The sequence below is a fragment of the Agelaius phoeniceus genome, chromosome 14, assembly GCF_051311805.1.
Source record: "Agelaius phoeniceus isolate bAgePho1 chromosome 14, bAgePho1.hap1, whole genome shotgun sequence".
Lineage (NCBI taxonomy): Eukaryota > Metazoa > Chordata > Aves > Passeriformes > Icteridae > Agelaius > Agelaius phoeniceus.
In genome coordinates, this window is record NC_135278.1 from 20850972 (window position 1) to 20865885 (window position 14914).

Here is a 14914-nt window from a genome sequence, read left to right on the forward strand (position 1 = left end):
ATTTAATCTAGTACAGATCAAAGGAAAAGGACAACTACCTTTTCTGAGAGAAGCATTTATGTAAAGAAGCATGTGTACTCCCTTATGTAATTCTTTATTGAGTCTGTAAATGTAAGAGCCTCTTTTGCTGCTAGTTTCAAATTCTACTTTCAAGAACCAACTTTAAAATGGTAAAAAAGAAGAAGCTGTAGTTTGTATAGTTGGTCTATCTGCTAGCTGGTCACTGTTACCAGGGAGATTCTATCTTGTGGGAAGGATAGGTTCTGTTGTATACTGCATGATGTTTGTAGCCTCAGTTGGGCTTCAATTCATTCTCCCTATAGAGTGTCAGTAACAGCAATTCAATAAATGTGCAATGCCTTTGTCAGAATATGCTAATAATGTTTTATGAATACTCCTGATAAATTGCTGCTCTTACCCTGATAATAAAGGAAAAATATGCTTTATTTCAGGGTACTGGAATGTGTTTCAGATAAAATACAGAATCATCACAAGTGTTTTCTGTTCAGGGGATGCGTGTAGTTAAGCAAAACAGAAGCTTCTGCCCTACCAGCTTTTTATTTTTCTGATGCTTGATAAAATTTCAACCAGCAAATGCTGTCCTTGTCTTTGTTTTTCTTTTAAGATGTGGGTGTTGAAATATTTAAATTAGAGTCTTACTGAAAGGACACTTCACAATAGATGTTTCTAAAGGTTAAGAAAACTGAACCTTTTTCATTCAAAAATCACTGATGTCACTAGTGTGCCACTAAAGTGGATTAGGGAAATAGGTCTAAAAGTAGCATTTCCCCTTTCATTTCCCCAACCACTTGCAAAAAACCACGAGGAGTCAGTTTTTAAATTTATAGTTTGACCCAGATGGAGGTCTTAAATTCTCTAATGAAGAGATGAAATGCTGTCTTAAATGCAGCATTCTAAGAGACTTTAAAAGATACTGACAAATCATCATACAGGTTGTGTCAGAATGTTTTAAACTTCCTGTGTGTGCACCTCAGTTCTCTCTGTTAGCTGGAAAGCTGAAGCTTAATTATTCTTGACAAGTGAAAAAGCTTTCCTTTATTAAAAAAAAAAAAAAAAAGGTGCTTTTTTCAGTTTAGTAAATCTGTTGTGACCATGTTGTAATAAATACAGGTATTAGAGACAAAAGCACACTCTTATCAGCCTTGTCTTCAGCTTCTAAATGTTTCCAGATTCTTAGCAGGCATGGTACCAATGTTAAGGGACAGTAAATAGATCTTGTGGCAAGGAAGGTAATAATAATAGCCTTGTGGAAAATCAGGGTGCAAATGGAATTGCCAGGCATATACCTTCCCTTGATTACAAGTTTGATTTTATTTATAGCACATTATTACTTACAGATTAATACCAGTGTATTACAGAACTTCTGAGTAGCATGCTGAGGTTATCAAGAGCTGGTGGAATTTTGTGGTGAGTAGAATTCGAAGGGGGAATTCACCCAGGAATTGTGGTACTTAGTACCTGCCCTGGAGACGGTCTTATACAAGCAGTATGCATTAATACAAGTTGTCCTCAGGGCATTTTGATTATTGTAGTTAGCTATTGATGTGGTTTCATACTGTTGGAACAGATCGAATACAATCCAAATGTATTAACTGTATATATAAAATGAATTCAAAGATAATCTAGCATTTTTGTCTCTTGGCTTCTGAGAGGGTACTAACCTGCATTTCCTTTTTCCAGTTACGGTGAAAGGTGAAGGTGGCAGCGCAGCAGTGGATGTGCATTGGAAAATCAAAGGATAACAAATCACAACTGATACAGCCTGGCTTTCGAATGTAGTGTTGCCCACCATTTTCTAGAGGAATGTGTAAGCATTCTGGAGTTGCCTTTGAAAGTAGCACTACCGATATCTTGGACATACATAAAATTTATGGTGGAAGCCAACTGCTGTCTGCCATAGCTCGCACCTTCCAGCAGTCCAGAGTGAGATGGTTCATTGCTCCTTGCACACACATCCTACAGCAGTGAAATACTTTGGTTGCCTTTTACACATGTGCTTGCCATTTATGCTGATAAAAAGAGCAAGTTACACAGAAGTAAGTCTTAGTCCACTTGATTCAGAGGACTTCACCAAGAAACCACGGAAAGTTCTGCTATATTACATTAACAGTTTTGTCCCAACCTTCTGGATGAGAGGAGGGGAGTATTGCTGTACTGAGACAATGTTAGTGATGAATGGCCAGAATAATTAGTGTTCCTCGATGTACACTGGACATCTTGGTGCTTCCTTCAAAACTTTGTCTTGATTTTGATGCATTTTTCTCTTACATACATGTTGATGGGCCAATGTATGTGAGAGGAATCCTCAGGCATTGGTATTTCATGTAGAAAACTCATAAAGAATTATGGATAATAAAATTTATACTGACTTCTGTGGTAGACATAAACTGATCTCATTTAAACAACCCTCAGTCCATAATGAGTGGCTGAAGAAGAAGCATGCATACCTTGTCTAGAGAATTAAAACTTTGTTTGGGGTGAGGATATCACTTTAAATCTCAGGGGCTGCAGATTCTAGGAGTAAATCTGTGTAGCAGATTGGTAGAATTGCAGTATTTCCCAGGGCAAATAAATTTACTGTTAACAAGAATTATGGGTTTGAGGTTTTATTGTCTAATTTAAAAGAAAAACATATTCTTCTTGGACACACTTGGATGGTGGTCAAGATCGCTAGTGTTACATTTGGAAGGTTATCTATCGTTACAAAGCGATCTCAGTATCTCTTCTGCAAGAAGGAGTAACATTCTGTACTGCTTTTCAGCATTGGCTTAGTGTTGAGCGCTGCTGTTCAGGCTGAACTGGATAATTCTTCCTAAAGTGTAATGCCAAAATGGCAGCTACTGTATGATCAGTTCCTGCCTAAAATCCTACTTAATGAGAATGTACCCTGATCTACAGTATTAGCTCATGCACAGAGCCAAACTTTTCATTGAAAGCTATCAGTTGAAATGTATCAATAGATTCTGCAGCAGACAAATACTCCAGTGCTGTTCTTTGTGGTATTTTCCCTCTGCTGGAAAAAAAGAGTGAATTACTTAAGCATGTGTGACTTTGAGAAGAACCACTCAAAAATGGTTTCTGAGTATGTGACTGCTCATCTTACCTTGCTCCTGTGCCAGAGTCACTTGGTCATTGGGTAAAGGAAAGTTCACCCCCTTCTAAAATAACACTGTGGTATAAATCAGGCTGTAAATAAGATTTTTAACTAAGTTGACTCTGCAAGACATGATTGATGATTCACTTGATTTGTTGCTGTCAGCAAATAGACAAAGGTGAAGTCTTTTCAAAGACCAGACACTGTTCCTTCCTTAGTGGCTCTACCTTCATACCTTGGGTTTGCCACAGAATTAATTTTGGTGTGGAAGTGGGTAAACAATCTGGAATGTGTTTAGAAAGGACTCTAAAGGATGTGAGGTTGGGATTGAAGTGGCTAATCAAAAACTCCATACATTTTTGGACTTTGTGAATATCTATATCTGCAGATTTTTCAAGCTGTTGATAAGTGTTCAAGATGTGGGAAGTATTTTCATTTAATTGTAGTTGCAGACATTAGTATTTTGGCTGCAGCAGCTGCATGTGAAATAATCATAAAACTAAACCTGCCCATCTATACCAAAGGTTTCCTTTAGAGGAGGGAGTGGGTGAAGTACTTCAGTGTTCAGGTTTGTAACGCTGACTTCAATGAAGCAGGTGTGTGATTCTCCCAGTGTTGGAAGTACTTCTATTTACATCAGAAACTGCTGTGTTCTGATGCGGTGGCTGAGGTGTCTTCTACATCCAAGTGCGTGTCCCCTTTGATAAATGAGCATTAGTAGTTATCTTGGCTACCTACAGATTTGAAAAAGGAATTACGAAATTATGGATACTGTATGTATTTCCTTCTGCAAAGCAGTAGTGCTCATGACAACTGGAAAAAATCCCAAAACAACTGAATTGCCAATTAGTCATGATTTTGAAATATTTTGCACACTGCTCACCAAGTGCAGTGAGCTGTGATTGAGCTGTAGCCCACTTTATTCACAGTGCCTGCAGCCATGTGTTATGAATATTTCCACACTACAGAGACCTGAACTCATTCCAGAGTCCTGAAAAAGGTCAGAATTTGTCTAAACCTTTGCTGGTGGCTCTTAAAATTGGTCCATTGGTAGGTCTCAGTACCTGTCATAAAACTTGCAAAGTACAGGCAAAACCATGCCCATTTACTGTGTACAATTTTATCATTCTGCTGCTCTGATTTTTCCCAACCCTTTAAATCATTAGTTTGGTAACACTGGGTTCTCGAAAGCTGCTTTAAGTAACAGGGTAGGAATTGGCTCAGAACACTAACCAAGAAATTCTGGTCTCTAGGATACTTTGTTCCTCTTGGATTCTTCAAGCCATGATGTTCCAGCTTCATCATCAACAGAATTGCTTCATTTTCCATCTGTTCTGGTGAAAGGACAGTTACAAAGATGACTGGACTTTTCTGACTTGCTATGATAAGTAGTGATGGTTAATACTGCCCGGGCAGGGTGGAAAGCTACCTTCAGTAGTTCCTGCAGTGGTATTAGAAAGGGACATCTTAATAAGACAAGTAAAATAGTGGGGAATTTTATTCTCAGCTTTGGATGACTTAAATTCCTGACCTTTTTGAAGTTACCCAGATAATTGTTTTAAGAGATTATCATCTCCTAAATAATTGTTTTGGATTATATGTGGACTTCTACACATCAGTTGAAGAGAGGCATTATTCATGCGTAAAGTGCATGATCAGAATTTATTTTCAAAAATCAGACAATAGAAAACCACTGTAAAAGGCAATTTTAACAACTAGGTTTGCCACATAAGGTTGAAAATCTCTATTTAGTCCTTCATTCCTCCAAAACATCACCATTGTGAATTCTCTTTTAACACTGGAAATAAATTGTTCTTTACAGTATTAAGAAATTTATTTCTTTGGGCAATAACCTTAAGTTCAGACTAAATTTACTAGGTGATAGGGTGCTAGCTGCCACAAGGAGGAAGTCCCTATGTGAGATATTTTGGTGTAATAACTATTGATACAAAATACTTGCATTTTCAATAATTTTGCAAAGATGTAGTTAACAATCTGCTTTCCCTGTTTCCTGCTGAGTGTTAGAAACGATTTTATTTTGACAACAGTTTTGTACCTTAGAGTTTAAGTTCCTAAGATTTGGTTTCTGTACTAAGCCAAAAAAAAAAAAAAAAAAGGTAGTTTCACACTTGAACTGCAGCAGGAAGATGTAATCACGGATGTGGGTTCCAGTACGCTGTTGTACAGGAGAACAGCTCTGGCGGCAGAGCTCTCCGCCATGAATCCAGAAGAACAGATTGTAACATGGCTTATTTCACTAGGAGTCCTAAATTCCCCTAAGAAAATAGTGGATGATCCAGAGGGGTTCCTGAAAACCTCTCTGAAAGATGGAACTGTGCTTTGCAGACTCATTAATCGGCTGCTTCCGGGATCTGCAGAAAAGGTAATGCTTTCTGATGTATTTTGCTGTGTTGAGACAGCCCTGCTCAATGAAACCCTGCACTGGGCATTCTGAGGCCTAGCTACTCTGGTGAGAGGAGCAAGGAGCTTCAGAGAGAGGTGTTTTACATTTAAGTTTCTGATTGAGAGCCAAGTATGATTGTAGCTTTGGTTCCTTGATTTTGTTTCTACATCCAGAAAAAAAACCTGCAAGGTTGCAGTTGATTTGCTTACCCACGTTCAGTCAGCGTCAGGAAATACTTGGCCTACCAGAGATCAGAATATCTTGATTTTAAATAGAAGGATTTGCAGTGTGTCAGTATTTACATCAATATAATTAATTGCAACTGTAAATATAGTCAGTCTTTCATTTTGCACTCTTACTGCAAAATGCTTTGTTAGTCAGGAAATGCACTGGAGAAGCAGATTGGAACAGGAATAAGCAAATAACACTTGTATTGTGCCATTTGGTCTGTCCCAAGACCAGCAAATCCATTGGTACTGAAGCCATGTGAATGCCTCCTGTTACAGTTTGACAAGGCGTGTATTCACAGTCCAGAAGTGTGTAAGAATCTGAAGGAGAAGAAAAAGGGAAGGAGTCCAATGAGAGATAGGAACTGGCAACACAGAAGAGAAGCTTTTAAAAAGCAACTACACAACAGGTTCTCCACCCCATAAAAAAGGAGCCTTTCATTATGCAGAAATCAATTTTGCTAGCTCCTTATCTTTTTCTTACTTGCGGTGGTTCGGGGCAGCATGTTGTTAAAGGTCATCAATTTCCCACTGTCAGTTAGGGCACTGTCATATGCTGGCATTCAAAACAAGATGCCGACAGTTTCTATGTGTGCATCACTTCCTCCAGTGGCTTTCTTCCTGCTTCAACAGCTTGCCTGCCACCCCCACCCGCCCCCTGAAGAAGCTTCCCTAATTCAGTATAAAAGGCACATGTCAATATTCATGCAGGCCTTCTCAGTACAGGCAATGCAATGAGATCAGTGGATTTTCTTTCTTTAGTATTGCCTGGAGCCTAAAAATGAAGCTGATTGCATCAGTAATATTCAAGAGTTCTTGAAAGGCTGCGCACTTCTGAAAGTGGAGGTAAGTCAACTTAGATCCTTTCTTTTATTGTAACATGCCAGTTTGATCAGCCTTCTCAAAAGAAGCCAGATATCAGAGGGAAAAAGTTGGTATCTTTTGTATTAATAACACAAATCAGAGCATAGATGATTCAATATTCATTCTGGGTAATTTGGAAACAGTGAGCTTAACAGATTCTCATCTCTCACAGTATTAACTGTGAGCTTAACAGATTCTCATCTTTTGAGACAAAGCATGCAGTAATAACAGGAGATCTGTCTAAACAGACTTAACCTAGACCTGTTCATAATTTTTTTTTTCATTATTAGAAGGAATTGCACATTTTAGCCCTGCTTTAATTGGAAGGTGAAGTATCCTTAATACTGCACTAGTTTTTCATCCCCTGCAACTGTTGTGTAAGATTCTGCGAAACATTAAATTGTTCCTTACACACACACACACACACAAAAATCCTAATGAAGTCAAAAGATACCTTTCTTGTGGCTGTTCCCGATCCTATCTGTGTAGATTCTTATGCTTAACCATAGCTCATATTTGTAAGATCAGAGTCTAAATGAATCACTTCACAGTTCAATTAATTTTGCCATCAAATTTGTTACTATCTAAAGACTTTTGTGTCACACTTAAATTCCTACAGTAAAAAAAAAAAAAAAAGAAACCTGTAACTATCTTGTTTGAAATATGCTCAAGATTGTGGAAAAAATTTCTGAAGATGAGAAAGCAGGGACAGAATCCTTGGACATTATACAGAATATTCATGCACCACAGTGAGAAAAGTCCAACCCACAATAGCTCTGTTCCTGCATTTTTTCTTCTGAAGGTCTAAACAAGAAAAGGGCCTTTCTGCTCTTTAGAGCTTTTTAGCTAAGCAGCATGAAAATGTGCTCATTCCAGAACTGTCTCCCTGGTCTTTTGTTGCCCAGTGATGCATTTCTTGGAGCCTGCTGCAGCAGCGCAGTCTTAGGAGCATTTATATATAGAGAGAGAGAGATTTATAATCCCTGAAGGCCTATTGCATCAGAAATCACTTGTTGCTAGTCTTCTGGTACTGACCATGTGATTTCCTCCATTTTTCTGAGAGTTTACTTTTCTATTTGTAAACTAATAATAAAATGGTTGTGATGGAAGGTATTTTTAAAAATGGGAATCTTAAACAGCTAAAAGGTAGGACAGAACAGTCCTCACCTGTTGTGCAGTGCCATCTCATAGCTTTGAAGCTCATTCTGCAATATTGCAGTCACACTCCAGAATTTTCAGATACTCAGAACAGGCAACATGGTGTGTCCATCTCTAGGTGTTCCTCTGATCCTTCATGTGCCTTTTCTTCTTTGGCTTTAATAAAGTCAAGTTTTCTGGCTTCTTTTTTCTTCTGATTTATAACCCACTTCATCTTTGAAATATTCTGAGCCTTCAGTAGCTTCCCTTATGCTCACGTGTGCCTCTCCTGTTTGCTGTGAGAGGAGACTTCAAAAGCTGGATAAAAACTTGAGCCTCTCTAGCTCGAGTTTAAATTTTGCGGTGAAATGACAACAATTTCTTCTTGGTTTGTTTTTTTTCTTTTCCAAAATATTGTCATTTTAGAACACCAAGACATAAATTTTACTTCTTCCTAGTTCCTCTGTAGCCTCATGTAGAAGGCTCAAGGTAGGACAGCTGAGATGGTGGGCAAGACATGGCACAGGCAGAGTGCTTATGCTTCCTTCCGTCTCTTCTCCCATGTTGCCAGCTTTTCTGAGTCCTCTCAGGCAAAGCCTCTGCCATCTGTTCCTTCTAAAAGCCGCTCTGTTTGGAACATCTTGACAAGGAGACTCTAAGCAGCATTCCTACCAGTGATCCTCCCTCAAGCCTGACCCCTAGTTTGCCTTGGAAAGGGCCATTGCCCTTTAGGAGGGGGTTTACTGCGTCACATTAACTCTGGAAGCGTGTCTGGAGCATCACAACAGGCAGAGAACCTTCTGCTTCCAAGATCTATCAGCATTTAAGTTGCAGTGATCAAGTATTAGGTAAAAGGAAGATGAGCACAGAATAGGGTTCTGTTTTGCCTCAGCAACATAGCCTGAGGAAAGAGTAACATCACGAAAGGTCTGGGCTTAGTACATTTTAATTCTGTGACAGCCATCCTGCTGCTTACCCAGACCATGGATATGAAAATCAAACCCCAGTGGTTCTCTCAAATTCTGCCCTTCTCCAAGTGCCACAGTGAACTCTTTGCTTCTTAGATGTGAAGTACCCTAGGGCTGGACCTGAGCCACTTCTGTCTTGAGACTGACAAGGGTATGTTAAGGTCAAATATTCTGTTCCTGTTGCACATGTGAACAAAAGAGGGTATTTTGAGGAGAGTTCACAGCTTATTTTCTGGACACTGACTTGTACAAAAGGGCCTCATCCTGGGGAATCTTAAATATGACATTAGCATGCCATCCTGGCATCCCTTGGCTTCATTGTACTCTACCTTCCATTTGCTTTTGTCATGGGTGTTTGTGCAGCTGCCATGTAATACACCACTTCCCTGGACATTGCCAGCATGCAGGAAAGGTGGTCAGTGTGGAAGGCAGGGTTTCCAGCAGCTTTTGGTGGAAACTCAAGTCCCACCTCCCACTGAACAGACACTGCTTGCCAGTCTTTCCCGGTAGGAGGGAATGCATAGAGGTTACTCTTTCAGAACTACACATACGCACTTCCCTCCTACCCTTTGTTGTCCTGGTAACTCAGCAAATGGAAGAAAGACACAGTGAGGCAAACAGCAACTTCTCTTGTTTACAGGTGCAGTGAAGCATTTGGACATAGGGGTAGAAGGACACTGACCTTCCTGCCATGAGCTGGCTCCATTAAGATGAAGCCATTCTGCAGGCTGGAGGTGTGAGCTGGAAGAATCCACCTCGTGGCAGAGTATAAATAACAAAACTGTTCCTTAGCTTCAGCCCAGGACTGAAGCCTGAAATCTTTTGTTCTTTCATGTGTGTTAGTCCTAAAAGAGATGGCAAGCAGGGGAATCACCCCATCCTTCTAACCAGGCAAGTGTTTTAATGAGGTGATATAATGAGACTGTGTCCAAAACTTTCCAACAGCTTTTCAGTGCTAGAATTTGATCCAGGTTATAAGAATATCAGTCAGCCCAGCTGTGCTGAGGCAAAGGACTAGTCAAAACACATGGGCACTTCATTGGAGCTTAGGTGTCCTTAGAGGATTCTTTCATGGTTTGGACTGAGGAACAGTGCAGAAATCCTGAATGTGCTTCATTTACACTGTGGCTTCAGCATCTGAGCAGTGTATGTGACCCAAGAGCTGGTCCAGTAAATGAGCGCTGCTAAGGTAATACCAGCTGGATGCTGGTGGGTTGAAGTGGAAAGTGGACAACAAAGAGTTTTTGTCCTGATGGTGAGGTGGAGTCTAGTGTAGAAAAGACAGGGAAGAGATCATGACTAAAGAGAAAAATCATAGAAGGCTCCTGGCCTAGCTTGTTCTTGAGGACAAAAATGGGAACTTTGATTTTGCTCTTGACACCAGTGTGCATATAACAACAGTAGATCAATAGCTAAGCACCATTTGTTAGTGAAGAAGAACAAAACCCTCATTCAGTAGCTGCATTTTTTAACTACAAAACTTATGACAAGGTCTGAATTTTGTGAACTAAGAACAGTATACGCAAGATAAATCAATAGCTGGATTAACCTGGCTGTCCAGAACAATTGTAGAATATGCAGAGGGTAATTACCATCACGGGCAGCAAAGAGGTTATTTGTGTTATTGGAGATGCCTGCAACCTCCAACAAACTACCTGGATTGAAGGTGTGGGAGAGCAGGTGAGAGATCATCACCCATTTATCTCCCCATCCATGCACTCCCAAAACCTGCTCTGCTTTGGCTTCACTCCAAAGTGACATTACCTCTCCTACCTGGATAACATCAGAAGCGAGAGCTCCTGCCCAGCACTAACCAGCACAAGCACTGGAGAATGGGTCTGTCTGCAGTTAGAGTGACCCAGTGTACCAGAGACCCCTGGCTCCAGGCGTGTGCTATGTCCCTGCATGGGGTTGGGATAGCTGGGCTTCACCCTGGATATCGGTGCAGTGCTCCATTCCCTGTCCCCACTGCAGCCTGCTGGTGTGCTGAAGCATCTGAGGATTTTCCTGTTCCCTGTAGAACAATGTTCCCCAAACAAACGGGCACGGGCAGTACAGGACGCAGGCAGTGTCACTGCCTCAACTGAACTGGGCCATCTATGGGCTCTCCTGCAGTGTTTCTCTTCACAGTGGTGCAAACCTGCTGCAATTAGTGTTCCAATAGTGTGGGTATTCCTTTTCTGTTCTATCCTTTCCTGTCCTTTTAGATTTTTCTTTCCCCTTCCGCTTCCCCTTCCCGTTCCCTTTATTCACTTTTTCCCTTTCCCTCCTCCCTCCCCCCCACCTCCGGCCTTTCTCTTCTCCCCTTTCCCATCTCGTTGCGCTTTGCTATGCGCTTCGTGCTCCTTCGGGGGTTTCCCGGAGCCTCCGGCCCGCGGCCGGCGGAGGGAGCTGCGGCCGCGCGTCCCGCAGCGAGCGGCGGGGCGGAGCGGGGCGGCGGCGCCGCCTGTCACTTCCCCTTCCCTTCTCTTCCCTTCTCCGCGCCGCGATCCGGCTCCGGGTCAGAGCCGCAGCGGCCGCTCCGCAGCACCGCCCGCGCTGCCGCCATGCCCCGGGGCTGCACGCCCGCCCGCCCGCCGCCGTGAGTACCGACCGGCTCCGTGGCCCGGGGGTCCCCGCGGCTGTCCCAGCCGCTCAGCAGGGCTGTCTCCGGCCAGCTCCCGCGGGTGTCCCCGCTGAAGGGGGTGAGGGCACCGCGGCACCCGAGCAGGGCACCCGGGGACGGAGCGGTGCTCGAGCTGCGGGTGCTCCGCGGGGGCAGCGGCGCTCCCGCCGCCCGCCCGGCTCTGTCTCGCCGATGCTGGCGGAGCTGCGGCCGCACCGCCGCTCCCGCTGGAGGCAGAGGCAGGTCCAGCGGGAGCAGCCGGGTCAGCGAGCGCCCGAAGCGCCGCATCGCTGGGGGACGCGCGGCTCTTGCCCCTGTCCTCGGGTCTGGAGGGGTCGCGGCCGCGCCGGGCTTCGGGCTTGGCACCCAGCTGGGGCTGTCCAACTGTGGACAGCTCGGACTCGGAACGCAGCCCGGCTTTCCCTAACTTTTCTGTGCTTCCCGTCGCGGGACTGGGATTTTGGGTGTTGATAACTTCCTGCCGCACCCGGGTTTGGGTCCCCTGTTCTCGTCCTTCCCGAAGAGCCGGGTGCTCCGGTCGCGAAGCACCGGCTCCTGCTCATCCATCCCCTCGCTGCCTGTGGCGGAGGCTGGCGGTGCGGCAGTGCGGAGCTTCTCTTGCCCGGTGCGATGCTTGACGGAAACAGCCGGAGTGTTTTAGCGAGGGGAGCTGCAGTCTGTGATTCTGGAAGTCAGAATAGCGTTTTAATGGAGATCCTCAGATGACAGGTGTAGATTTAAATGGGGTTTTAGTTACATTCACCCGATCTTCCATGTGTTAGAAGTGAAAAAGCCTTTTCTGCCTCTATTTATCTTCTAGCTGCAGCTTGTCTTTTAGCTATGAATGGAATTATCAATGGATTGTGCTGGAAAAAGTAAATTTTAGCTCATAAATGAGGACTTTTTTGTATGAGGAATTTATTCTGGAACAAGCTGCAGAGTATATTTACATTACAGTAGCTGACCCCACATAGCCACTGTTCCACAGTAGCTGTTCCAGAAAATTTCCCCATGAAGAAGTTCTAAATGGTATTACTTGCTTTTGTGCTAGATTTTTTTGCATATCTTTCTTCCTACCATTTTCACCTGGACTTTGTCAGCCTGATGACTCTGAGCTTGCAGCATTATTCTCTGCATTGAAGGATTTGGGATGTATTTTTTCTACTTTGCTCCTTAGGAAAAAAAAAAAAAAGGGTTAATTCAAGGCAGGACTTTATTTTTCTGGAATTACTGAAGTGGAAGCAAAAGGATATGGATGAAAAAATGACACACCAGAGAGATGCATGCAAACAACCCAGCCTGGCTGTTGACTTTCCTCTTGTGCAACTGTAACGTCCCATTCTGCAGCAGCTGCCAACGGGGTCAGCGCACGCCCGGGCTCTCTGTTACCGTCTCCCTTTCCACGGAGATGGGAGCATCGCTGCTCGGGGCTGAAGGCTGTGCTTGCATGACGCTGCCTGTAGCTGCAGGGCGGGAAAATTGCTTCCGTGCTCCAGCTGGCAGAGGGGATGGGAGTTGCATGGTCCAAAGGAGCAAACCCAAGTGAGTGCAGGTGATAGATCAGCCCAGAAACAGCCCGAGGTAGGTGGGTATGTCCCTGGAATGTGCAGAGCAGTAGATGCGATTGGAGCTGAGGAGCTACAGGATTAAATATTTGTAATGACAGCAAACTGCCCCCATGCTAAGCATGGATTAAATTTCTTCAGGGTAGAACATGTCTTCCAGTATTGAGTAGCTGAGTCAATCTGCAAACATATTCTCAACAAAGAGCAGCCTTCGTACTGTCTGTGTTGGACTTTGGTGCTGCTCTGGTGTGTCTGTTTAAGAGGAGGAGATGCTGCAAGCGTCCAGGGCTGTGAGAGAGGACAGTCCCCTTCCTATTTGAAATATGCCAAGCGTACTCAAGGAGCTCTGTGTGGAATGCAAGAAAGTGCTGTTTTAAAGGGCAGTTCTAGCCTAAAGGTAATTAAGACTTGTGTCCTTATTAAGCAAGATACACTCATTAGTGTGTTGGAAGTGTTTGTAATTAGATGGTGTCTGCCAGGAGAGCGTTAAAATCATCTTTCCTGTTCATTGGATTTGTGTATCTGTGGTCTTGATCTGCAAGAAATCATGTATTTGGGCATTAGCAGATGGTGCCATGGTGGTACCACCGAGAGGGACTTTTTGTAACTCTTATCTTTGCTTCATTAATGGTAGGATTTGTACAGTCTGTATGAAGTTGAGAGCATTTTTCAGGTGTTAGAGGGGGTTGAAGTGTTTTGGAAACTCAAACTGCCCTCAGTGTTCTGGTGGTGATTTCTGAAGAGTACAAGGTTCAGGTTATTAGTCATGGAAAATAAGCCCTTGCTAACCGTGTATTTCTGTTTCACCATTGAGGATTAGCAGCACCAAATTCTTTAGGGTGAATTTTTTTTATATAAGATAACTGGCTTTGTCTTCCTGTAAAAAAGTGTAAATAAACTATATATTGCAATAGCAGAAAATTCCATGTGTGTTAATTCTGCTGTGGAAAATATGTGTGTGTTTATACATAGATCTGTACGTACAGCCTCAATCTCTTCAGCTCTTGATGACAAAAATAGCAACAAAATCTTTCTTTCCCTCAAGGCCAGCAATAACCTTCTTGGTGATTTTCAGAGGAGTCTCTGCTCTGCAGACAGCACTGATTCCTTCCCTGTTCCCAGCCTTACACTCCAAATGCTTCTGGGCTCCCCTGCTATTCCCACGCTGCCTGCCAGGGGTGCCCCAGGAATTCTCTGGCTGTAAAGGAAATGGAACTTGTCAGCCCTGAATGATCACCCTTTCCCTGCAGAGACACAGGGCTGCCCAGTCACCACTGCCACCCTCCAGCACCATGGGCGGCTCCAGCAGCCACTGTGGGATGTTTTGGGCTCGACTGACTGAGTTCATCTTTCACAGGTGTTTGATCCACATGATTTGTACACTGGAGATCAGTTCTCCAAGGTCCTGAGCACATTAACAGCTGTAAATAAGGCTACTGAAGGTAAGAAAAAAGGGGTTCTTCTGTTGTCCTTTCAAACTATTTCTTGTGTGTATGAAGGGCTGGTTTTTAATTTTGTTAATTCCTACTTTATGGTGATTTCTGGAGGTTTGTCAAATTGTGCTGCTAGCACTGATGGCGGGATTGACATTTCAGGTTTCTGCCAACTCTGGGTTAAAATGTGATGTTTCAGAGTTGCTGCATGAACTCTGCAGAGCTCAATTATCACTTTACACTGAGGGACCTCTGTTCAGTTTTGAGCATTAAGCATTAAGGGGCCTCAAAGTAGGTCAGCATAAGTGATCCTCAATGTAAATGAACATGCACCTCCCAAAATGCAAATATCAGATTTTAAAAGAGTTGTGTTTTAAAGCTGAAGAGAAAAACAGCTTCATCTGCATAATACCTTTCCTGAATGTCAAAATAAATGTTGTTGCTAGCTGCTCAGTCGATTGTATTGATGTTTTTCTCTCTCTCCTCTCCCTGGCTCTGTGGAGTAGCCTCCTGGATCTGAGAAGCAAGCTGATGGCTTGTCCTGTATCCCTGGGAGCAGGAGTAGGCTGCTGAAGCAAAACAAATCACCTTATCCT

General features: G+C 43.2%; 1 protein-coding gene across 6 annotated transcripts in view; it reads left to right on the plus strand.

Annotated features, from left to right (window-relative positions):
- The first annotated feature begins 5318 nt into the window (after positions 1–5318).
- ARHGEF6 (Rac/Cdc42 guanine nucleotide exchange factor 6) overlaps positions 5319–14914 on the plus strand; it is a 38682-nt gene continuing 29086 nt past the window's right edge. For 4 of the 6 annotated variants that reach the window (XM_054641520.2, XM_054641521.2, XM_077185847.1 and 1 more), the window contains exons 1-3: positions 5319–5498; positions 6509–6592; positions 14243–14327. In XM_054641520.2, coding sequence (XP_054497495.1) covers positions 5334–5498; positions 6509–6592; positions 14243–14327 — 334 coding nt within the window. In that variant the 5' untranslated portion in view covers positions 5319–5333. Of the gene's footprint in view, positions 5499–6508; positions 6593–11149; positions 11297–14242; positions 14328–14914 lie in introns of those variants that run through there. The other 2 variants (XM_077185850.1, XM_077185849.1) reach the window with 2 other exon arrangements.